Source organism: Mesoplodon bidens (genome assembly GCF_964165515.1).
Source record: "Mesoplodon bidens genome assembly, chromosome: 19".
In the NCBI taxonomy this organism is placed as follows: domain Eukaryota; kingdom Metazoa; phylum Chordata; class Mammalia; order Artiodactyla; family Ziphiidae; genus Mesoplodon; species Mesoplodon bidens.
The window spans coordinates 29144597-29170776 of NC_138179.1; the positions used below are offsets into that span (position 1 = coordinate 29144597).

At 43.9% G+C, this 26180-nt stretch overlaps 1 protein-coding gene across 3 annotated transcripts in view; it reads right to left on the bottom strand.

Annotated features, from left to right (window-relative positions):
- PRPSAP2 (phosphoribosyl pyrophosphate synthetase associated protein 2) overlaps nt 1–26180 on the bottom strand; it is a 51176-nt gene that overhangs the window by 10369 nt on the left and 14627 nt on the right. For 2 of the 3 annotated variants that reach the window (XM_081219674.1, XM_081219676.1), the window contains exons 2-7: nt 23736–23886; nt 22790–22842; nt 20211–20277; nt 16584–16756; nt 14259–14374; nt 6967–7022 (exon numbers count right to left, since the gene is read on the bottom strand). In XM_081219674.1, the coding sequence (XP_081075800.1) occupies nt 6967–7022; nt 14259–14374; nt 16584–16756; nt 20211–20277; nt 22790–22842; nt 23736–23886 (616 nt within the window). Of the gene's footprint in view, nt 1–6966; nt 7023–14258; nt 14375–16583; nt 16757–20210; nt 20278–22789; nt 22843–23735; nt 23887–24128; nt 24224–26180 lie in introns of all 3 variants that reach the window. The other variant, XM_081219675.1, reaches the window with a different exon arrangement.

A 26180-nucleotide genomic window follows, 5' to 3' on the forward strand; every position in this document is an offset into this window, starting at 1 on the left:
GCTGGGCCCGTGAGCCATGGCCGCTGAGCCTGCGCGTCCGGAGCCTGTGCTCCGCAAAAGGAGAGGCCAGCCACAACAGTGAGAGGTCCACGTACCGCAAAAAAAAAAAAACAACATTAAAAACACTAGCCTTTCCCCATTAAATTGCCTTTGCACATCTGCTGAAAATCAGTCTTCCAGATACCTGTGGGTCTATTTTTGGACTCTATTCTGTTCCACTGACCTATTTTTCTATCTTTATTCCAATACCACACAATCACGATTGCTTTAGCTTTATAACAGGTCTTGAATTCAGGTAGTGTTAGATCTCCAAACTTTGTTCTTTTTCAGAGTTTTTTTGTTTTTCCCCCGAGGGGGCATTATTCTAGTTTCGTTGCATGTCCATATGAATTTTGGAATCAGCTTGTCAAATTCTATAAAAAAATGCCTGCTGACATTTTGATTGGGATGGTGTCAATTCTACAGACCAATGTAGGGAGGAGATACGCTATCTTAACAATATTCAGTCCTTCAAGCCACAAACACAGTATATTTCTCCATTCATTTAGGTCTTTAATTTCTCTCGGCAATGTTTTATATTTTTCAGTGTGCAAGTCTTGAACACCTCAGGTTTATCCCTAAGTGTTTCACTTAGTTTGATGCTATTTGGTTTTATTTTTCATTTCAGTTTCCAGTTGTTCATTGCTAGTATACAGAAAGACAACTGACTTTTGGACAGTGTCCTTATATCCTGCAACTCTGCTAAACTGACTTATTAGTACTAACAGCATCTTTACAGATTTCATCAGATTTTGCTACATAAATAATCATGCCACTTGCAAATTAGGATTGTTTTGCTTCTTCTTTTTCACACTGGATTCCTTTTCTTTTCTTTCTTTCTTTTTTTTAATTGCACTAGCTGGAAGCTCCAGTATACAATGTTGAGCAGAAGCAGGGAAAGCAGACATCCTCTTCTTGCTCCTGATCTTAGGGGAAAGCAATCAGTCTTTCACAGTAATTGTGCTGTTAGCTGTAGGTGTTTCATAGATACCATTTACCAGATGAGGAAGTTCCCTTCTATTCCTAGTTTGCTTCAAGTTATTATCAGGAAGAGAAACTGAATGTTATCAAATGCTTTTTGCACCTACGGAGATAATCATATGGTTTTTCTTTTTTAGTTTATTCCTAAATGGTCATGATGTATTATCCTTTTTATATATTGTTAGATAAAATTTGCTAAAATTTTGCTTAGAATTTTTTTTTTTCTTTTTTGTGGTACACGGGCCTCTCACTGCTGTGGCCTCTCCCGTTGCGGAGCACAGGCTCCGGATGCGCAGGCTCAGCGGCCATGGCTCACGGGCCCAGCTGCTACGCGGCATGTGGGATCCTCCCGGACCGGGGCACGAACCCGTGTCCCCTGCATCGGCAGGCGGACTCTCAACCACTGCGCCACCAGGGAAGCCCAGGAATTTTTATACCTAGGTTCATGAGGAATATTGATCTGTTTTTCTTTCCTTGTAATGTCTGTGTCTGGCTTTGCTATCAGGGTAATGAATGCCTCATAAAGTGAGCTGGGAAGTACTAGCTCTTCAACTTTCTGGAAGAGTTTATGTACAGTTAGCATTATTTCCCCCTTAAATGTTTGGTAGAATTCACCATTGAGGTCTTACTCCTTTTTCCGTCTTCAGCACCTAGTGCACAAAAAAATGTTTAAGTGCTTAAAGATCCAACAAGTTCTCCCAACCTTGGTTTTCAAACATCAAAAAATCAAAACAAGTTCCTTACAGCCCACAAGAGCAGCTAAAAAGAAACAAAAACAAGGGCTGTGGTCATAAATTAGGGATTTAACAGAACCCCATCATCAGGACTACCTGCACTAGACACAGCCAAGGCACTGCAATGCCACAGGGAGGTGCTTAAAGGCACGACTGTGGTCCCAGGCGGAACAGAATCTCCCCTGTGCCAGGTTTCCCGTCTGCACTCCACGACCAAGGAGAGTTTTGTCACAGTGTTTGCAATCAGTTCAAGAAATTTAAATGGATGCTACATCCATTGCAAATTACTTTCTTACGAAGTTACACTTTCCTCCCTCAGTAGAAGATGTCATTACGCAGCACATGCAGTTAAGTCTTCTGTGGTTTTGAAAAAATCTCAAATGCACATAAAGAAACGTCTACTGGTCTGGCCCTTCCTACAATCAATCTAATTTATATTTCCAAGGAAAAGACAACAGACTTCACAGGAGCAGAGCTGTACTGCATAACCTGATCCAGAAAAGTGTATCTTTGTGTGTGTGTGTGTGAATATTTTTACTTAAGGAAAAGAGGGAGAGTCTCAGGGGGAGATTTTTTTTTTTTTTTTTGGCAGTACGCGGGCCTCTCACCGCTGTGGCCTCTCCCGTTGCGGAGCACAGGCTCCGGACGCGCAGGCCCAGTGGCCATGGCTCACGGGCCCATCCGCTCCGCGGCATGTGGGATCCTCCTGGACCGGGGCACGAACCCGCGTACCCCGCATCGGCAGGCGGACTCTCAACCACTGCGCCACCAGGGAAGCCCCAGGGGGAGAATATTTTTAATAAAAATTGTTAAAGATCCTAACAGTTAAGATGTAGTATTTGCATAACTTTAAATTCACCCTTAAAAAAAATTCAAAACAGTTTTTAAAGATGTCCTCAGAAAAAGATATGTTCAGACAAAGACCATGGCAGAGCCTTCACTGGCTTCGGCCCCACGCTAACCTCACAGCACCACAGAGATTAAGTGCTCCTTCAAATCCAAGATTGGCTTCACAAACAAGATTACTGTCAAAAGTCCTGAGCTCTTAGTTATCCTCTAAGGAAGTCTTTTTCCATCGGGAATTCGTAGAGGTTTGCCAATTCCTAGAATAATGCTGTTTCAACACTACTAACCTACTATAACACTACTAACTATAAACCACAATACTTTCAAGATAAATAAAAGCATTACCTGCACAATGATGTTAGTTTCTGATACTTCATATAACAGTAACGTAACTTGGGTTCCCACCTGATTCCAAAAAAGGAATCAGGATGGTTCCGGTAGGTCATACTGCTTTAGACACTGATGGTCACAGAGGAATTCCAAAGCAACTCAGTCTCGCTTCTGGTTGCACAATGATGAGGGTAAATGTACATCATGGGTCAGAACAAAACACAGGATCTCGGACTTTTTTTTTTCTATTCACTCAATTATTCTAGGAAAACAATTCCAAACACTTGCTCATTAAAGCAAGTTCTGTTTCTTGTTAAAGCAACATTATGTTCTCAGATGACCTCTTTTATTCAAGACAACAGCTCACTGCCAAAGGGCTACACAACCACAGGTCTGCCCTCAACTCCACCGACAACTGCAGAACTGCAGGGCACACAGTGCTGCTCAATCTGTGAAGTCTCTCCCGCCTTCTTCGGCGCACACAGCTCTGTAAGATAAGCAGTGCAGGCGTCACCCCCCGCCCCCCGCTCTGCCGACGAGGAAATGGAGGCCTGCAGGGAGCCTGGACCGTGGTTCTCAGCTCTCTCACAAAGACTGGGTAGGCACCAGCTGGAAGCCGGCGTCTCTTGACTCCTAGTTTAACTATCTTCCTGCTGCCTTAGGGTGTCTCTTAAATGAACTGTAACAGTTTTCTAAGGTGAGGCGCCAAATAAAAAACTTGCAGGAGGAAGCCGGAAACAATCAGACCAAAACCAGCATGTTGCTGAGCTGGAAATGCCATCTCAAGCCCTAACTCTGGATGAGTATGCAAATCAGGACATCAAAATGAGGGGAAATCACAGCACAGCGCTGTGGGAGATGCCATGGCAGGTGCTACCAACCAAGAGCACTCGGCACACCTTCAATGTGGAGTGCAAAAGCCATAACTACACTATTTTATACCCTCATCCCCTTTGAGGCAACCATCTCCGTCCTAAAACATTTATTGAATGCAGTGTAACCTATGTGGACTCCATTACAGAAGGCGGGAAAAAGAGGCTGGATCCTTCATCCCAACCTACCTAACAACCTACTGGCCAAACAGCACACGGGGTGATCTGCGAGCCCCAGAGGGGAGGAGCGGGCTCTACTGCTCACCCCTTGGAAAACGGCTGGCACAGCACACACGTACCGAGCGAAGACGGACTGAATGGGCAAGCCAACCTCAAGCCTATTCGGCCCATGCCCAAATCCCAGAATCACTGGTGGGGAAGACATTCTAAGAAGTCATTAGCTGGGGCTTCCCTGGTGGCACAGTGGTTAAGAATCTGCCTGCCAATGCAGGGGACATGGGTTCGAGCCCTGGTCTGGGAAGATCCCACATTCCACGGAGCAACTAAGCCTGTACACCACAACTACTGAGCCTGCACTCTAGAGCCTGCGAGCCACAACTACTGAGCCCACGCGCCTAGAGACCGCGCTCCGCCACAAGAAAAGCCACTGCAATGAGAAGCCCACGCACCGTAACAAAGAGTAGCCCCTGCTCGCCGCAACCAGAGAAAGTCTGTGCACAGCAACAAAGACCCAACGCAGCCAAAAATAAAAATAAAAAATAAATTAAAAAAAAAAGAAGTCACTAGTTGTGCTGCTACCTTCCTGTAAACAACACAGCAGAATCACCTTGGATCCGTTTCCTCACCTCCCTGATGTGTCTCCTCACCTGTGAGAGGAAACACACAGTGGCGGGTCCTCCCGTCTGTCTTTCTGCCTCATTACCCCAGGCTCACAGCTGTGCCCAAACAAAAGCCAGACCAAGAAAGGGGCAGCCTCACAAGCCAGGAAACTTTAAGACAAAAACTGTGCTACTCCAGCCAAAACCCACAGGCTTTTGGGGGCAAAGAGCAGTTCAGTTTGGGGTATGTTAAGTTTAGTGGTCCCTCAAAAATGGAAACATAGAATTACTATATGACCCAGCAATTTCAATCCTAGATATATATCCACGAGAAATGAAAACATGCCAACACAGACACTTGTACACAAATGTTCACAGCACTGCTATTCCTAACAGCCAAAAGGTGGGAATAACCCAAATGCCCATCAACAGATGAACAGATAAACAAAGTGTAGTACATCCCTACAATGGAATAGTATTCAGCCATAAAAAGGAATGAATTACTGATATATGCTACAATATAGATGAACTTGAAAACATTATGCTCAGTGAAAGAAATCAGACACAAAAGGCCACATATTATATGATTCCATTTATATGAAATATCTAGAATAGGTAAATCTACAGAGACAGTAAGCAGATTAGCAGCCGCAGGGGATGGGGGAGAAGGGACCTGAGAGTGATCACTCAGTGAGTACGGGGTGGTCTTCTGGCATAAGAGCAAGTTCTGAAACTAGAGAGAAGTGGTGGTTGTATAGCACTGTGAATGCACTACATGCCAGTGAATTACACACTTTAAAAAAGTTAAATGTATGTTATGTGATTTTCAACTTAATTTAAAAAAGCATGTAAGAGAAAAAGAAATTACTAAATTAGCATTAATCCAGCCTTTGCACAAATCTCTGGAAAGGCTGTTTGAAATGTGTATGTTCCACATGAGTCCCGGTTTACCTGACTTAATCAAATGGACACTATGAGGCTCCATGACAGAGCTTCTTGAAGGAAGCCTGTGCAGGCACAGCCCTGGATGACTGCGAGGTTGGTCCCACGAACATGGCAACTCCATGGCTTCATCACAAATGCCAACTTTATTTAATATACTAACTGCTATTCCTACTTTGTAATGGAAAACCACTTATCTGTAACACCTGTGAAGTCAACAGCTTACGACGTGCAAGCTGTCCTTCATCCTTCCACATTAACAACAGTGGGTACAGGATGGAGGCACCTCCGCTCTCTCACGCCATGGGCTCAACAGTGATCCAGGGAGCAAAGGTATTCAATTGTGGGATTCAATTTTTTTTAAGAAAAAGCCTTCATTCCTACGTTTGATTTTGTTCTTTCCCTCCCCAGTGGAGCGGCTTCTCCAGGGAACATTAGTACAGGCAGACCTCGATTTACTGCACTTCGCAGACATTGCACTTGTTACAAGTTGAGGGTCTGGGGCAGCCCTCTGTCCAGCAAGTCTATCGGCGCCATTTTTTCCAACAGCATCTGCTCACTTCATGTCTCTGTGTCACGTTTTGGTAATTCTCAAAGTATTTCAAACTTTTTCATTATTATTAAATTTTTTATGGTGATCTGTGATCACTGATCTTTGATGCAAAAAGACTGCAACTCGCTGAAGGCTCAGTTGATGGTTGGCATTTTTTAGCAATAAAGTATTTTTAAATTAAGGTATGTACAATGTTTTTAATACATAATGCTATTGCACACTTAGACTACAGTATAGTGTAAACATAACTTTTATATGCAGTGGGAAACCAAAAATCCATGTGACTCACTTTACTGTGATATGGCTTTGGCAGAGGTGTGGGACCCAACACACTATCTCCAAGGCATGTCTGTGTGTGAAACCCTTTCAATTCAAACACAACTTTAGGTTCTGTACCCCTGACTCATCAATTACTCCAGGTTACATGTAACTCTCAGCACTGCCCCATTTACACACCTTGTAGTGTTTGTAAATTTTGTAAAATGTCACCTTTTAACACATACCAATCCAGCCTCTTGGCTGGATACAATAATAAATTACTGAGTTCTCTGAATAAAAGGCAGTAAACAACCTCAAAATACATTCACTGGTAATTTAAATGGCAGATATGAAGATGAACAACAAGCAGCCGCCTAAGCACTGGGCTGGGATTCCCCAGCCCTGGACAGCTTCTGTTAAGAAATGTGATGGTAGTCACAGACTGGGACTGGAAAAAAGGGAGGAAAATAAATCATCACTTAATACATGAAGCCAGCAGACAACCTTTTAAACTATCAGTTCACAGGATAAAAAATAAGAGACACAGTCGGAACCGCTGAGATAGAATCCAGCGCACCTGGGATTCGACGGGGCTGGGACCCCGGGTGTGGCTCGGAGGAGCTCCCACCTACCTCTTAGCTGAGGCTGGAGACTTGGCCACGATCACTGCATTTCTGTAATCTGGGATCTGTGACAGAGGAGAGGCTGGGGATTACTGCCATGTCTCCACAGGGCTATTCACACCAATACCCGGTAACTGATAAAAATGAACATTCCAACAGACTCAAAAATGTCATCCGGTCACTTCAAAGTTTTCCAAAAAGACAAAAAGTTCAAAGTAAATTTCCTCTTTAGAAGATGAAGAAACGCCTACCTAGGAATAAAAAAAATTATTATCAAGGCATGACTCTCATAGACTTATTTTAAGAAAAAAGTAGGGTTAATCAGTAATTAGCTCATATCTATGTGACAGCAAAGATGTTTTTATGAAGTCAGCAGGAAGTACTCTCATGAATCCCAGTTACATGTAATTTCACCGGGCAAGGATGATATTCATCGAACCTGAATTCAAGGCACCTGTTGAATTCCAAATAAGTGCGGTCCAAACAAATAACCACTTAATGTGTCTCTGTCACAGCATAATGAAGAAACCAATTTGTTCAAGGAATCGCCCGCCTAGCACTGTTTCATAAAGATATTAAGAGCCCTTAAGAAAATAAGCAAAATATCAGTCTACTTTGGAGTTCTTTAAACATTTGAAGTGATCTGTACTAGGATAATTACAGTTGAAGATACACCCATTACTAACTTCTGAGAGTTTAGAAGATAGAACTTTTTTTTTTTTTTGCGGTACGCAGGCCTCTCACTGTTGTGGCCTCTCCCGTTGCGGAGCACAGGCTCCGGACGTGCAGGCTCAGCAGCCATGGCTCACACGCCCAGCCGCTCTGCGGCATGTGGGATCCTCCCGGACCGGGGCACGAACCCGTGTCCCCTGCATTGGCAGGCAGACTCTCAACCACTGCGCCACCAGGGAAGCCTGACAGAACTACTTTTAAGCTGAGCAGTAGTTTGTTGTTTCTGATTTCATCTTGGCAATATTTTCAAATCATGTTCTTAAAATCTAATCATTTCATTAAATTATACTATTTCATTCAAATATATCCCCACTGATTTCTCACAATTACGCTAGATCAATGAATTTTAATATAAGCACTTAATAACATCTAGCACCTTGTACAATACCTAGCACATGGGAAGCACTAAATAATCAATATTTAGTAAACAAAAAAACTGATTAGTTTGAACAAGGCTCTATTATAGATATATCCACATGGATAAGAAATCTCTACATCTGATCCATCTATACACATAAAAAGCCTAACTTATCCAACATTATCAGGGAGTAAGGTAGCAAAAAATATTTTCATTTAGGCGTTTTCCTTATTTTTGCTGGAAGTCTTTCTAAACTGCTTTATGCACTTCTTTGCCTCATCAAACATCACCAAATAGCACCAAACCCAGCCAAGAGAAAAAATAACAAATGAAGAAACAGTTAAAAGAGCAAAGAAAAGGAAACTTTAAAAGAAAGGACTCTTTAATAAAAGCAGGTCTATTTTCTCCTCAGGAGTCAAAACAGGAAATCATACGCATAAAGAAAGAACAAGTTGTTATGAAAATGAACCAAAAAGAAATCTAGACGGTGGAAGTTATTATGGTCCAAATAAGAAACTCAGCTGGCTGAAGGGCAGGAGGGACGCAGCTGAAAAAAACAACGTGGGTGAGATTAAGCCATGGAATTTTCCCACCAGGCAGCATGTAAGAATGTAAAACTTGAAAAAAGAAAAAAAAAGTTAAACAATATACAGACTAGATCCAAGATTTTCAACTTCTAACAGTTCCCAAAGAAAGGAATGAAAAAATAGAAGGGATGAGATACTCAAACTATAGCAAACAAAATTCATAGAGAATGAAAGGGACCCACTGAACATCTAGTGAGGTGAATGGAAAAAAGATCCACCTGGACACATTGTGCTGAAATTTCAAAACCACAGCAAAAAGATAAAACACTGTTTTACATGGGGAATTCTGTCCAAGTGTAAATGAATACAGCCCCTTCAGACAATTGCAATTTTTGTAACATCTATTAAAATACGAAAAATGTAGATACTTTTCAATTAAGCAATTCCACTTCCTAATATAGCTCAGAAAAAGACTTGCGTAAGTACTCAGAAGGGCAGGTACAAGAATTTTCAATGCAACATGACTTAAATATATTTTGAAAATAAAATATTTCACTTAAAAGAGTGAAAAATTGGGCTTCCCTGGTGGCGCAGTGGTTGAGAGTCCGCCTGCCGATGCAGGGGACACGGGTTCGTGCCCCGGTCTGGGAGGATCCCACATGCCGCGGAGCGGCTGGGCCCGTGAGCCATGGCTGCTGAGCCTGCACGTCCGGAGCCTGTGCTCCGCAACGGGAGAGGCCACAACAGTGAGAGGCCCGCGTACTGGGGAAAAAAAAAAAAAAAAAAAAAAGAGTGAAAAATTAAAACAACCTAATATCCAAGCAAGAGGGAAATGGCTGAAAAAACTGTGGCTCATTTAAACTTGTGCTTTAAACATCTAAACAGGTAGCTATTTTAATTTAAATTAATTAAACTTAAATAAAATGAAGGATTCCATTCTCCAGTCACAGCAGGCACATTTCAAGGACTCAACAGGTACGTGTGGCTGCCAATCTGACAGCAGATAGAACATTTACACCACCAGAGAATGATGATCATGTACTGTGTAGCAATCATGAAGAAAGAAGTAATCCTATATAGCTGAACATGGAAAGACCTCCAGACACCAGCACAGGAAAGGAAACAAAGTTACAGAACAACACAAACAATATATCAATGTGTTTTTTTGTGTTTTTTGTTTTTTTTCCAAAAAGCCCCCACAAATCAATTTCTGTAACTAGGTGTACAGAAATGGGAGGTAAATCAGAGGCAAAGGTCTGAGAGGATTCAGGACACTATGCAAGCTGGTAACCAGGGTGAGCCCTTCAGAGGGCCTGGGCCCAGGCTGGCGGTCCAGGGAAGCTGATTGTTTCATCACTTTTGTCACAATTTCCCTAACTGCCACTGTAAACATAAGTTTTCATTTTTCACATTTTAGAAGATTATTCTTATTAAATCTTATCAAGTGGAGGGGAAAACACACCACATGTCATGCGAGTCTGACTTCCAAACCCTGCAGTAATTTCCCCAGAACCATTAAGGGAAAACATCACCAGGGCCACTGTGGGACCACAGAGAATCAAATTGCCTGACACCCACACTCCTTTGCTACACCCCTGCCTGTGCCCCTGGTTTTCCATTTCTTGCCAGATCTCATTTCTCTAACAGTGAGAGTGAACTGGTATAAAGACACTAAGAAGAACAAAGCGGGGAATAAAGCAACTCAAGAATCAGAAACAGGCCCACTTTATAAGTTCCTATTTTAAAAACTGATGGGATGGGATCTCTCGAAACACCACAAAAGTACACTTGGTAGCCTCCCCTCTTCATAATTTCCTTAAAAAACCCTGGTGCAGACCAATGATTACTAGTACTATCACTATAATACTTAGTCATTATTTTAAAAGCAAGCACTATACTTAATCAATACCCAAACCTCTTTTGGGTTATATTTTATTATGTCTACAACTTGGCTGTCTTACACTCAGTGCTGCCTTACAGCCGCTGTCAGCCCAACAGCAGCTGCACCGTGTGCTTTCACCCCTTTGCATGCATGAAGGTGGCCATGGTGTTCCTATGTCCTCCATTCACATGAATCACAGGCACTGTTGGTTCTCTCCGGGCTGGGCTTAACTGCCGTTTAAAATGTCGCCAGAAAAAATAAAATAATAAAATAAAATAAAATGTCGCCAGAAAGAGCTATCATTCAGTATTAAAATGACAAGTTACCACACACGCAGAAAGACACAGGAAGATGGCAGCACGATGTACATTTCATATTCATGAATCAAAGGGTCATCACTGGAGGAATGACCACAAGTCCATATTTTCTTGCAAGGCAACAATCAAATGCTCTCTGAGACCTACGAAAGGAAGACTCCCTGCCAGGAGGTGAAGCTGTGGAAGGACTAAATCTGAAAAGGATGCTTGACGCATGCACAGCAACACGGCCAAGGCTGGAGAACAGTTTCCAGGCAATGAGCATCCATTAGCTGAACGCCCGCTTTTGGCAGAAAGTGCTCAAATTCCCTTGACAACCCAAGAAAAACAGAGGGTGAGCTGTCAAATAGGATGACATCAGTGTCAAAGCTTGCAGATAGAGCCACTAGGTGACACGAAGGCAACGCATCACAGCAGGACTGGCAGTGCTTCCTTCTTTCTTGATGACATGAATAACATAAACCTTAACTGATGGCAACTTAGATTCAGTAAAATGTGGTGAATCTACCACCTGCCTGAGAAACTCCAGTGCATGAAAACAAAAGGCATAAAGCAAGTACATATACCATAAAAAAGTAAACAGTGAGCTCCCATATAGTATTTCATTCTCTATAGGCTGTTTTAATTTATCTCTATGAATGAAGAACAGAGAATTTAAAACTAAAACATTTGAGGTTACCACTGTTAGCTTACCATCAGAAACAAGGACCCCACTTCCCTAATCTGCTGAACCATGAGCAGTTTAAGAAGGTTCAGGTCCGACTTCTTTTCAACAATGAAACCTAAGACGGGATTCTTCAAGTGGCAGGCAGCCTTGCACTGAGGCAGACACCTACATGAAGGGCAATGACCTTGGCCTGACCTCTGGATCAGCACCAAGGGTGCTGTGGCCTTGACTCACCAGGCCCACAGGGGCCTCTCAAGAGGCGCTCTTGCCATGTACGCATCTAGATGTCAGCACACAGCCCTGCTGGTGTCTTGAGAGGAAACATCCCCCAGACCAAAAGATGAACACTAGCCTATAAAAGTGCATACCGAGGGCTTCCCTGGTGGTACAGTGGTTAAGAATCTGCCTGCCAATGCAGGGGACACGGGTTCGAACCCTGGTCCGGGAAGATTCCACATGCTGCGGAGCAACTAAGCCCGTGCGCCACAACTACTGAGCCCGTGCTCGAGAGCCGGCGAGCCACAACTACTGAGCCTGTGTGCTGCAACTACTGAAGCCCACGTGCCTAGAGCCCGTACTCTGCAACAAGGGAAGCCACTGCAATGAGAAGCCTGCGCACCACAATGAAGAGTAGCCCCTGCTCGCCGCAACTAGAGAAAGCCCGTGCGCAGCAACGAAGACCCAATGCAGCCAAAAAAATAAATTGATAACATTAAAAAAAAAAAAGTGTACACTGACTGCTCTATTTCTTCCAAAACTAGAGGCATCATTGAGATGGCTCTTCCCGGGACCATGTTCTGTGAACCCCAGCCTTGCCCTCACGCTCCTCCCTCTGCCTGGACCCTCTTCCTCCTGTGAGGACAGGAGCTGCGCTCTCGCACCCTTTCTCTCTCAACTGAGAATCATATTCAGGTAAATTACATTCATATTGTTTTTTGAATGTATTAGAGTTTGTATGTTTCTTGTGCATAACTTTAAAAAAACAAGTAGAATATTTTCTAGTGTTCCCTTTCAAAAATACTTCAATCCATTTTCACTACTGAGGGCCTATGTTAGTTTCTGGAGGAAGGCCTGTACTCTTGACAGAAAGAAACTGCTCAGAAATCTACAAACTGCTTTCTTTTAAATACCATTAAAAGAGTTCTCTGTAAAAGTTATTAAAGAGACAAATAATTCACGTGAGGAAAAGAGTTCCTAAAAAAGCAAAATAGCTAAGTGCATTATAAGTTAACATTTAAAAAGGCTTCTTAAATAATGAGTCACAAAAATGCTATTATATCCAAGAATAACAAATGTAACTATATTAAAATTACATATGTCCGATTTGTCCCAGGAACACGAGTGATTCAAAATGAGAAAAATCAATCACTGTAATACATCACATTAATAAAATGAAGGAAAAGAATCCACATGATCATCTCAAATGATGCAGAAGAAGCATCTGACAATCCAACACCTTTTCATGATAAAAACAGAAAACTAGGGATAGAATACAAGGGAACTTCCTCAACATAATAAAAGGCATTAATGAAGAACCTACAGCTCACATCAGACTTGACAGTGAAAAGCTGAAAGCTTTCCACCTAGGAGCAGGAACAAGACACAGATGCCCACATCCAACACTGCTACTCAACACTGTACTGGAAGCTCTAGCCACAGCTGTCAGACAAGAAAAATAGGTACCCAAGTTAGAAAGGAAGAGGTCAAACTGTGTCCATTCACAGATGATACGATCCTACATGTAGAAAACCCTAGAGAATCCACATACAACACAAAACACTATTTGAGCTAATAAATGAGTTCAGCAAAGGTGCAGGATCAACACACAAAAGTCAGTTTCGTTTCTATTCACCAGCAGTGAACAGTCCAAAAGGAACAACTCCATTTACAACAGAGCCAAAAAATAAAACACCTGGGAATAAATTTAACCAAGGAAATTGAGAGAAAGATGAAACAAGATTCAGGATAGTGGTTCCCTTGGGCGGAAGGAGGCAGGGGGATGGGACACAAAAGGACCACACGTGTGGACGTAAGTTATTATGATGATGCTAGTTTTCTTGCTGGGTGGTAGGATCACAGATGCTGACGACTACAGATGGATGATGGACAAAGATAGGCAGGTAGAGGGACACATAAAAGAGGCCCAGGACCACCCATGGACCAATGATGACAGTGAGATATTTGTCACAATCACGACTAGGTGATTCTAGGTACCTGAGATCCAAAAAAAAGAAAAGCAATTTTAACAGCTTAGCAAAAGAAATAAATAGCAGATTAAGAATTTAAAAATACACCGAATTCAGTGCTTTGTGACCACCTAGAGGGGTGGGATAGGGAGGGTGGAAGGGAGACGCAAGAGGGAGGAGATATGGGGATGTATGTACATGTATAGCTGATTCACTCTGTTGTAAGGCGGAAACTAGCACACCATTGTAAAGCGATTATACTACAATAAAGATGTTAAAAAAAATGGTGTGTTAGTTTCAGGTGTACGGCAGTTATGCATATAAAGGTATCTATTCTTTTTCAAATTCTTTAATTGGGAGCTTGGGATTGACATATACACGCTACTGTATTTAAAATAGATAACCAACAAGGACCTACTGTATAGCACAGGGCACTCTGCTCAGTATTCTGTAATAAGCTAAATGGGAAAAGAATTTCAGACTGAAAAAAAAAATACACTGAATTACATTTATAAAGTAAATAGTACTTTAAGCAGAATACATCAAGTTTTAATCCTTCATGGACAGCCCAAGGAAATGGATATGCATCTTTCAACCTTAAACAGAATGTTAAAAAGTTTGCGCTAGCTCACCTCTTCTTGAATATACTGTAATAAGAAGGGAGATGCTCTTAAATTATCAACAGGAATATTGAAGAAGCCCTGAATTTCCTTCTGGTGTAAATCCATAGTAATAAGATGAGTCAGACCTTTGAAAATAAAGCAGACACAAACACACAAATAGTTTCATAACCAGTTGCACTGTATGAATAAGTACTACATAAAACAAGATACCATATATAATAAATTACTATTAAAAATTGCTTATCAAAAACTCAGCATCTTTATTTTTTTTTAGTACAATGAGATTATAAGATAAAAGAAAATATAAATATAGGTCTCTGCCCCCCGGTTCCCAGCACAGAGCTCCTAAAACCCTTGCCATTCCCTCAGTGCTAAGAGCACCGGGGGCATCTCTTATTCTCATATCGGGTCTTTGACCCCACCTCCGACACAGAGCTCCTGAAAGCCTTATGAATTCCTTAGTTATAAGAGTACCAGGAGTATCTTTTGTTCTAATGAGGCGACCCAGGATGGGCTCTGGGATGGGGGCCGGTCACCACGATTTTCAGGCTCCCCACCCCCACTCTCGAGAGGGGGGACGGGCTGGAAATGGAGCTAATGAACGAGCACGCCCTTGTGAGGACACCTCCATAAAGTCCCAACAGCGCGCGCTTCGGGGAGCTTCCAGGCGGGTGAACACGGGCACAAGCCCCACCCCATGCCCTGCCCCCCGCACCTCTTCCACCCGGATGCCCACCAGGATCCTTTATCATGTCGTTTTATGATAAACCGGTGAATAGTGACAGAACAGTGTTCCCGAGTTCTGTGAGGAGTTCTAGTAAATTAATCGAACCCAAGAGGAGGTCGTGGGAACCTCTGACTTATAGCCAACTGGTCAGCACAGGTGACAACCTGGACTTGCAGTGAGCATCTGGGGGGGTCAGGGGAGCAGGCGCGTGGGACTGAGCCCTTAACCCGTGGGATCGGACGCCATCTCCAGGTACACAGTGTCAGAGTGAAACTGTACGGCACCCAGCTGGTGCCCTGGAGAATTGCAAGGTGTAGAGAAAACGCCTACACATGTGGTGACAGAGGTGAAGTGTTCCCTGCGAGGAATAAAGGAAACTCAGAGGAGGTGGGGAACTGGGTTTCCCCCCTCAGAAGGGAAAGACTGGGTGGCTTTTCTTACACAGAGTTGCATGGTTTTCACATCAATTTAAAGTCTTAAAACAGCCAAGATCATAGCAATGAAGAAATGTCTCTGATAATTCTGTGAGAGTGGATTTCATCTCCCAAAGTTTTTTCAATAGGCATGACAAAGCCATGTTAAGACAAATATTTGTCTTAATATATTAAGACAAACTGCACAGGCTTGTCTGTAATTCAAAAAAATGAAGAATCTTCATCCCATTGGCTCCTTAAAGGATATTTGAAATGGAAATATATATATATATATATATATATATATATATATATATATATATATATATATAAACATACATATAATTCAACTGGAAAAATTTTTTAAAGCAGAACTTGCCCAGATGAACAGGACAGCAAGCCTGGTGGCCCCCAGGAGCAAGCCTAGGAAGGAAGGGCAGGCCTGCTCCCTCCAGCTGAGATCTCAACTGGGTATGCTCTTCAGGTTGCTGGGGTTCAGGTTTATTCATTTTTTTGTTTTGGTTTTGCCTTCTTTGAAATGCTACAGTAGAAAATTTATTCTGCAGTAAGTGTCTGTGTTAAAATGTAGTGATATGGGGACTTTTTATTCTTTTCTCTGTGCAAACGCTCTGTGATATGTGCCTTCTATAATCATACACACATACACAGGCACGCCCGTGCGCGTGGGCGCAGATGCACACACACACACACACACACACAGAGTAACAACTCTGAAGATTATTTAGAAACAAGGAGGAGACACTTAGGATGTTACCTAAAAATGCACAACACAAAATAATTTGTATGGTCTGCAAAGTATGCCAGTGTGTACTGGGAAAGGGAAGAGACAAAAATAAAAACAGTTGCTGTGTTATTAGAGTTGTTGATTCCAAATGCTTTCTTCCCCGTTAAAAACAACCTAAATATGATTGTAACTTGTCACTTCAATATTAATTTTTTAAACAAAGAATTTAGGAAAAAATAAGTTGTTCTCATCAGCTTTGTGTTTAGGGAGTTGGGAACAGGAGAGAACTCTGAGCACTGTTGTCTCATTACAAATTAGCCATCTTAAAGCTGTATCACTATTTCTACTGTTTAACATTCTAATTTAGTTAAGACAATGCTTTACAATTTCTCAGGTAAAAATAAAACTCCCAGACCCCCAATAAACCATCAAATATCTGCCTTTCTTACCAGCTTTGCACATCATGGAAGCTAGCAGTTTAGAAACAATGGAGCCTCTCTTTCTCATCTTGCACTGTTTGCTGTAAGGAAAGTAGGGGATCACGCCAATGATGCTTTTGGCGCTGGAGGTCTTACACGCGTACACCATGATGAGGAGCTCCATGATGGTGGTGTTCACATCCCTGGAACCCAAGGACAGAAACCAGCAAGGAGAAACGTCACATACACAATGACCTCTCTTGGTTCCAACTAAGCGTTAGCCATGTGTCACGCCCGCCTCGACCAAGACAGACTCTAGACCCAAAAAAGAAACCACATCCCTCTCTTCTAGGGCCTCCATCAGTCGCCCCCATGCTGCCTCTCAGCCGATGACCCTACTTCCTTTTCCACTGAGAAGAGCACTGTCAGAAAAGAGCCCAGGGCCCCCACTGCAACATGCGCGTGCAGCTCCCAAGTCTGCCTGCCCTGAGCCATTAGCCAGAGACGAACTTTCCACACCAAAGTCACTCTAAAATCAGCCCTCCCGTGACGCAGGGATCTCATCCCCCCTGCCCACTGAAGCAGGGCTCCAGCAATCCCCCCGGCCACCCCATCAGTGTGTCACTCTCCCCTGCTCATACCCATGGGCTGTTTCTCCCATTAACAGCAGCTCAGGCCACTTTCCCCACTGCCCCATTTCTTGGCTCCCCTGTGCCACACATCTCAAGACAGTCGTCCACACTTGCTTCCAACTCATCTCTCTCATCTTCTCCCACCCACGCTCCGATCCAGGTCACGGATGACCTCCATGAGGCCAAGGCCAACGCTGGGTTCTCACTCGGCCTCTCTCCGTCCTCGCCCTGACACACTCCATCACTCCCCCAGCGCTCCCCTCCCGCCCCGCTTCGTTTCCTCTGCTGGTTCCTCTCCTCCCCAGCTTCCTGCCCTGACACCTGATCATTTGTCCTCTTCTCCTCTCTCCTCCCTCCTCCCTCGCTCGGGCTTCTCATCCAATTTCAGAGCTTTGTAAATGCTTGAGACTCAAATTTATAGCTCCAGCCCAGGCTTCTCAAGTCCAGCCTAACAAATTCAGCTGCTTCTTGACAATTCCACTAGAAAGTCTGTTAAGACATCTCAAAACGTACCCCAAACTGAACTGCTCTTTGACCGGCAAGGCTGCCTCGTCATAAACCTCTGCCATCTCAGCTGATGGCAGCGCTGCTCCTGCAGTTTACTCAGGACAAAACCCCCAGAGGCGTCCTTACCTGCTCTCCTGTCCAGAGTGACAGCAACCCACCACTCCACTGCTGCCCTGGGGCCGAGCCTCGACCCCTGCCCAACAGTGACAGCCCACCCTCTGCACAGCATCCAGCTGGAGCTTAAAGCAAAGGCAGATCATGCGCTCTGCTCAGGAGCCAGCGATGTTTTCCCGCAGACGCCAAGGCCCCACAACGGCTCCCGAGGCCCCTTCAGGGTCTGACCCCACCCCAGCTCTGCCCTCCACTCCTCCTCCATGCCCTCCCCTCATGCCAGTCCTCACGCCCACCTGAGGGCCTTCGCTTCAGGGCTGGCTCCCTGCCCCTGCCTGGAGTGCCCTCGTCGCCAGCTGGCACCTTCTTCCAGTTTTTGTCAGATGCCACCTCCCCAGCCTGCCCTCTCTCCATCCTTTACCACCGTCACGTCCGACTCCTTGCCATGCTGTTTTGGTTTTTACCCATAGCGCTCATCATCTTCTGACAAACTAGATAATCTACTTATTCATTATGTTACTTGCATGTCCTAGAATATAGGTTCCATGAGGACAAGGATCTGTGAACTATTTTAATCCTTCACGCATCTCACACACCTGTAACAGTGGCTGGCACATAACAGACATTCAATAAATGTTTGTGAATGAGCGACTGCGTGAAAGAGTAAGGGAAACACGGAACAATTGGGTGAGTAGGTTCTCTGCTGATACCTAACAACAAGCCTGACATGGGAAGAGTTAAAGTAGCCTTTCAGAAAACATTCTGTGTGAGGGGTAAGAGCAGGGGAACCAACAGCAGGTGTAAAGTTACACCAAGTTCCCAAACTATACTCCCAGGAACACCATTTTTCTGTGAACTGGTACAAGGCTTTCCATCCCTAAATTAAAATAATAACTTGTCTGAATTACAGGAAAAGTTAAGTTAATGGACAGAATTTTCTTAATTTAAAATTTTTCTTATACTTTTAGTGCCTACCACCAGTCTACACTAAGACAAGGTACAAGGTGTATCTGACAACACCAAATCTCAGTGTTAACTGTTTCTTAAAGACCACAATATCTAAGCTTTCTGCAACCTGGACAAGACAAGCCTATGGCACAGGCTGGAGCACTCCAAAATGAGGCATGTAGAGAAAATTAAGGGAATGGTTTTGGCTAGAGGAATAAGAAACTGACAAGAGGCAGGGGCAGAATGAAAAGAGTATTGAAGGAATAAATGAATGAATGAATGGAAAGAAATGGAAGGTATACACGTACTGCAAACACCCGGGAGCCAGAAGGAAGTCAGCTGTTCTGTGCTCTGCACTTTCCCCTCCTTGATGAGGGCATGGGCATGGAGAGCGCTCTACCAGCCTGGCGTCTGGCCCGGGAAAGAGAGCGGCAGCAGGGGCAGCATGAACTCCCGCCCCACAGCCCAGCCCTGCTGAGGGTCCTAAGCGGAGGGAAGACACGAAGCCAGGGCCCCGCCGCAAAGGCCCCGCCACAAAGGCCCCGCACACTTGCGCTCCAGGACGATGGGATGCAGTGACAGGTCCCCTTCGGCTCCTCCTGCCAGAAGAGTCAGGTGGCTTTGAGATTTCATCCCCATGAACCAAAGACCAGGACAGAGATGTTCAAAATTTAGGTGAAAGTTCATGTGTTCCAAGTCTAAATTCTCCCAAAATTTGGCTCTTCTTCACTTTCTTTGGTATTTATCTTACATGTAACCACAAATTTAGCTTGCAGCAATTTCTGGAATCTCTAGGCTAAAAACTGTTGCACTACACAAACCGATTTCTAGACGTTATTAAAAATTGTACTGAGTTAAAAATTTCATCTATAGAGGCCTTGAGGGACACCTGTGGACAGAGTGGCATTTGATCAAAGAGCGGTGCAGACACCCTCACTGCACTGAATCTTCTATCCCCAGCGTACACATTTGTGACCTCAACAATTTCCAGAACAAGCAGCTATCAAATGTCACAGGAGACAGGAACGCACATGCCTTCAACACACCGTCTATCTTCTCAGCTCCTTTAATTTATGCAACAGGACAGTACGTTTAAATTATCTGCAGGAAAAGCTTTAAGAACCCCAAGTAAGCAAATTCCTCTCCTCCCGCCTGTTTTCTTTTTTGGAACTAGAAGAGCTTCCCTACAAATTTTATGAAATTCTGGCTACTGAGAGCAAACGTAATGGGCTCTCTTATCGTTAAGCGCCTCCACCCCAAAACTTGGTTATTCCCACCCTTGAGAACACTGAAAGAACACAAAAAAGTCAGCAGCTATGTCAGAAAAATTAGCAGAGTAAGATCATGGCAATTTTAAAACAATCGTCATTCTCCCTGTCTAGGCAACTCTTATTATTCTAAACATTCATGCCCAAACAGAGACCCAGAAAGCAACATTTCTGTTGGATAAGTTACTCACTTTGAAACAGTTTGGATGATGAAAACATCTTTCCCCCTCACAGACTCTTGAATTTGTACTCTTGTTTCTGGCAGGAAAAGGGGAAAAGAGAAGAAGGGTGAACAAGGCACATAACTTTAAAAAACACACACAAAAAACCCTGCAGCATTCCCCAATGTTGTGAAATATGGAAACTGGAACTGTTTCAAAACTCACTAGGTTTTCAGTTCTATGAAGGATAACGAACACAGTTCGATTTAATCACACCTTTTAAACATGGTAAGTTCTACGACATGCTTAAGAAGGAATCACACGTGTCACTTAAAACAACTAAATATCCCCTCCTCACTTCCTGTACATAAACAGTGAGTGCTGGGGCTGCTCTGAGCCCCGTATCCTTACAGGAAATGATACACTCATTCATTCAACCAGCAACAATTAAGAACCTATTAGGCACAAATGTTAGAATAACATTGTGAAAGTAAAGATAAATAAGGCCCAGTATCCCTACTCTCAAAAAACTTGTGATCAGCCATGAGGAAACAATTAGACAAATCCAGAGTGGGAAATTCCTCAAGACAAACTCTTCAAAAAGTCAGTGCTGTGGGGGAAAAAAAGAAAAGGTGAAGGGACTGCCCTAGTCTAGAAGAGAATAAAGAGATATAAAAAACACCTCACTTGAACCAAGAATCCTGGTTTAAAAAACAAAACAAAAGGGACTTCCCTGGTGGCTCAGTGGTTAAGAATCCACCTGCCAATGCAGGGGACACGGGTTCGAGCCCTGGTCCGGGAAGATCCCACATGCCATGGAGCAACTAAGCCCGTGCGCCACAACTACTGAGCCTGTGCTCTAGAGCCCGCAAGCCACAACTACTGTGCCCACGTGTCACAACTACTGAGCCTGTGCTTCTAGAACCTGCAAGCCACAACTACTGAGCCCACGTGCCTAGAGCCTTGCTCCGCAACAAGAGAAGCCACCGCAATGAGAAGCCCGCGCACCGCAACAAAGACCCAATACAGCCAAAAATGAAAAAACAAATAAATAAATTTATAAAAACAAAAAACAGCTAGGACAACTAGGAAAATTAGACCGTACATTAGCTATTAGATGATAGAGAATTATCATTAATCTCTTTAATGTGACAATGGTAGAGTATCTACATGGGAAAAGGTCCTCCTTCGGAGACACATGGTCAAGTATTCAGGGGTTAAGTGTCAATGTCTGCAACTCAGGTCCAAATGGTCCCACAAACACACATTCATACAGCAAAGTGTTACCTGCTGAATCTGGGTGGTACTCATTCATATGGGTATTCATGGCACTACTCTTTCACATTTTTTATAGGTTTGAACATTTTCATTAGAAATGTTAGAAAAAATAGAGTACATGTTTACAAAAAAGTGTGGTACCACGGAAAGAAAATGAGCTTTAGAGACAGGGAGATTGAGCTTTGAATCCCGACTCTGTCCCCTCTGGGGCCTCGTTCCTAACGTCACCCCTGAACTCAGTTCCTCAGTACCTGGTAATGGTAAGGACTCTAGAGACGTTAGTTCCCTCCTTCCTTCCCCTCGTTCATGAACCCGGAGGGTGGACAGGCTCCTCCCGAGTCTTCCGCCACCAGCCTCCCTCAGCCCCCCTTCTACACTAGACCAAGGACTTCATTCAATTCCCTTTAGCAGCAAAATCTTCTCCAAACTCCCTGTATATTTCCCTCAATTACACTTTTTTCCCACTGAAGCCACATGGGGGAACTTGGGAGATAGGGAAGAGGAGGCAGTAATGGAGAAATAAATAGGGGAAGAGCAAATTTGTGCCTTTTCATCTAAGTGTCTTGTAAGTTCTCTAATATTTAAGTATTAGACAAAATCCTGCAGTGGAAAAGGAGAGGGAACCAGTATTTACTGAGTGCCTACTATGTGCCAAAAACTGTGTTAGGCACACAAATTATCCCACTTAATCCTCAGAACAGCCCGAATTATTTGCAGTTTAGACACCTAAAATAACTTGCCAAGGAGAAGTTGTCTGACTCTCACACCTATGCAGGTCATCTATCGCTCCTGCTAGAATAATTTCAAACATCTGCCATTTCTACAGAAAGTACAAAGGCTAAATAACACGTGATTTTCACAACTTGAGGTGTTTATACAACATCATAAATCAGTTAGCAAAAAGCACTTCCTGACATGACATCATGGAGTCTAGCCCAAGGCAGTGCAGGTTGGCGTAAAGAATACCCACTACCCGATACCGTGGCTACACAGGGCATACGCACCCCGCCTAAGGGGACGTATTCAACCAAGCGCTGAGCCAATGCTTCCTTCAGTTGAACAGCTTGTTCACGCACCCACGCAGCTGTTATTGGATGACGTCTAAGGACTAGACTTTAAGGCCCCAGATGTGACTGCCCCAGAATTCTCTACCGAGCTGGTATTAGCGGGAGCAGGAACACTGCGCTCGCCCCCATTGCCTGCCTGTCTTCCTGCTGGCAGAACTAACTGGACACTGAGGCCGACTGTTTCAGCTATGGAGGATGAAGGACTGGGCCAGCACGGCATGTACCACAAAAAGGCCACCGTCACGAAAGCACAGGATCACTCACCTCTGTCAGGCTCCTGGTAAACTTGCACTTTGCCCATCTCCACCCCCAGCCGCCTAGAGAAGAGAAAGATGGAAAATGCTGAAAAAGTAATAGAACAGATGCAACATCTTTACTATCAAGGATGATTTAGAAATTGATAAAAATAAAACAAATTTTTAAAAATAGAGGTATTCCTATTACGAGATTGAAAGTGGACGTAGAATTGTTCGGTCACCTAACCCATCACATGCCAACCCAAGAAGGCCTCTCAACCCTGTCCTGGTTCTCCAGGGTCCTGGTTCTCCGACCTGGGCTCCCTGCCCTCCAGCCACATTCCTGCTGTTCCCTCTGCCTGGAGGGCGCTGCCCCAGACCTTCACTTGGTGTCTATTCAGGTTTCTCAATTCACATTCCATCCCCAGGGTTTAAAGGCACGTGAGCACTAAGGCAGAACAACCTGCCCTTGCCTCTCTGTTCTCCCCACGTTTACCACCATCTGAAGTGATCTTGTTTGTTTTGCTGACTTGCTTCTTGCCTGGCCCCTCTACTAAGGAAGGAAGGGTTCTGAATGGCTTGTTCACTGTTACTCCCCAGCATCTAGATTAAGGCCTGGTACACAGTAGGAGTTCAATATTTATTTCATAAATAACTAAAATTATACTGAACTGTAATCTATAAACTATCTCCATATAGTATATACCCTTCATTGTTCTTTATACCCAAGTAATTCTATACATACGTAGCACCTAACACAATCTCTGGCACTCAGGAGTCACTCAGTAAATGTCTGCTGAATGAACGCGTAGGAGTGACAACAGTTTACAAGAAGGTGAGCCTTTAATACACAGATGATGAGCAGATTAACTATCAAATATCTGCTTTCAAATTTAACAATCAGTGCCAATCCGTTTATCAAATGTAAAACACCACATAATGAGTACAGATTTTAATACTATGATTATACTCACTCAGCGATTTTCTTTGAAAGTTCCATACATGATGAATTAGAATTTGCTGAAAACAACACCAGACCCCCTTTGGTCATGTTCATCTTGGCTTCTGATTCAGGTGGCGCCACACAAAACATCAAAACCTTCTTGGTTTTCCAATTCTCAGAGCCTGGAAAGATACAAAATATATTAAGAACTGTCATATGATATGAAATACACCTGAAAATTTTTTAATAGCAAGTGGCTTAAGCTGAAGGAAATTAGTTTTTACCATGATGGAGTCTTTTATATTAAACGTGTATATAGACAAAAAGAAAGTCTATTTGAGTTTTAGGGTTCCAAATTTATGGAAAGATGCTATCATATGACTCAATTATTTTCATGACCACTGGGAATAAATGATAAACTTACAAGAAAGGTGGAGCTGAAGAGCTCAGTGTTTTACTGTTTGCTGCTTAAAGTCAATTACGACAACCTCCTTTTAGTCTCTGACAACAAAATTCCTCCTGGATTAACACACAGAAAAATGGCAAAGCCATTAGCAAGGACAAGGACTGACTGATCCTTAAACAATGAATAAAAAACCTGTCCATGCCCAGCTTTCCCTGTAATGCCTGTTCACCATGAAACCTCCCCCCTGGCCTTGCAGCTGCCCCAGGTCCTGTCTAAGTCTCAGCTTGTCATCTGCATTTTTCCTCAACTAGAACACAAGGTTGACCAGGTAACAATAACCTTGAAGGAAAGTGACTCAGCCACGCAACTGACCAGCAGCAGGGCACCGACAGACAGAGCCTGGCCTGCAGGTCATCAGAACCGCCCATGCTCTCCTCCTCCTCTGGGCACTCTCTGGGCTGAGCGTCCTTATGGAGAAAGGCAGGCACGGGTTAGATGCAGGAGCACAACCCACTAGGCCTTCGGAGACAGAGGCACCTTCCCAGCAAGCCCACTGCACTTCCCCAGTCATATGTTTATGTGCGTGGCTCTGGGAAGGCTGGTGGACAGGAGCAAAAGGCTGAAGCCAATTATCTTATTTGTTATTCTTAAATTTTAATTACACAAGTAAGAAACAAATACATTCTCCGTGTAAAAGAAACTGAAACATGAGAGTTTAGGCTAACGTCACTAGCTCCGATCCCAGGCTCCTTCTCACCCACGTCCTTGGACCTGACAGTTCTTATTATTAGTTTGAAAGAGACACCATCAGGCTGTTACACGTTCACACATGTGATCCCCATAAAAAATACATATAAAAATTCATTTCTAACATGAAAAGGGATCATCGTACAAATCTACCTATAATCTGCTTTTTTAAAAAGCAATATAGGGACTTCCCTGGTGGCGCAGTGGTTAAGAATCTGCCTGCCAATGTAGGGCACACGGGTTCGAGCCCTGGTCCGGGAAGATCCCACATGCCACGGAGCAACTAAGCCTGGGCGCCACAACTACTGAGCCTGCACTCTAGAGCCCGCGAGCCACAACTACTGAAGCCCACGCGCCTAGAGCCCGTGCTCCACAACAAGAGAAACTCCCGCACCACAGTGAGGAGTAGCCCCCGCTCGCCGCAACTAGAGAAAGCCCGCATGCAGCGACGAAGACCCAACGCAGCCAGAAGTAAATAAATAAATAAATTTTTTTTAAAAAAAGGCAATATATTTTCAGATCCCAGGTAGAAAGTATAGAGTCATCATGGCCTTTTTAACTGCCACCAGTGCTCCCTGGTGCAGGCACGCCACACTTAGCAGGTCACCAACCCAAAGAGGCCTCCTTATGCATGTGTGTGTGTCTCTCTCTGCAGTAACTGCCAGTGGGGGCCAGTGGGTCATAAGGTGGGTCACTCACGGTCCCCCATGCAGGCTAGAGCACATTTCCTCTTCAGAGGCATCCCTCAATGGGAAACACAGGCCACCCCAATGCACTTGACCTAAAGCCTATGAATTACAAACAGAAATGTATAAACAGCTGGCCAAAGCCCTAAGGAGACCAAGAAGGACCACTGGTGTGTACCGTGGAAAGTGGCTTTGGAGCAGGGATTGGCCAAGTACAGCCCACAGGCCAAAACAGGTTATTTCTGTAAATAAAACTGTACTGGAACACAGCCATGCTCACTGTCTACAAGTTGTCTGTGGATGCAGTGGTAGAGTTAAGTATGGGCTGCAAAGCCTAAAACATTACCTGGCCCTCTACAGAAAAAGTGTGCCGAGCCAGCTTCACAGCACAGCGTGGGGCAGGGTGACTGGCACAAAGGAAAGAAATAATATTTAACCATCAACACTCAGAATCGGTGGAGATCCTAGGTGTCTTCTAACACCACCTCTCAACTCTCCTATGCCTGTGTTTAGGAACAGAGTCTGGAAAAGGAAACCACAACAAAAATAAAACTCATTCTCCTGTAGTCATGAATACAGGCTTTGGAGTCAAAGCCAGGTTTGCATCTTAGCTCCTACTTCCCCTTAACTCACTGTG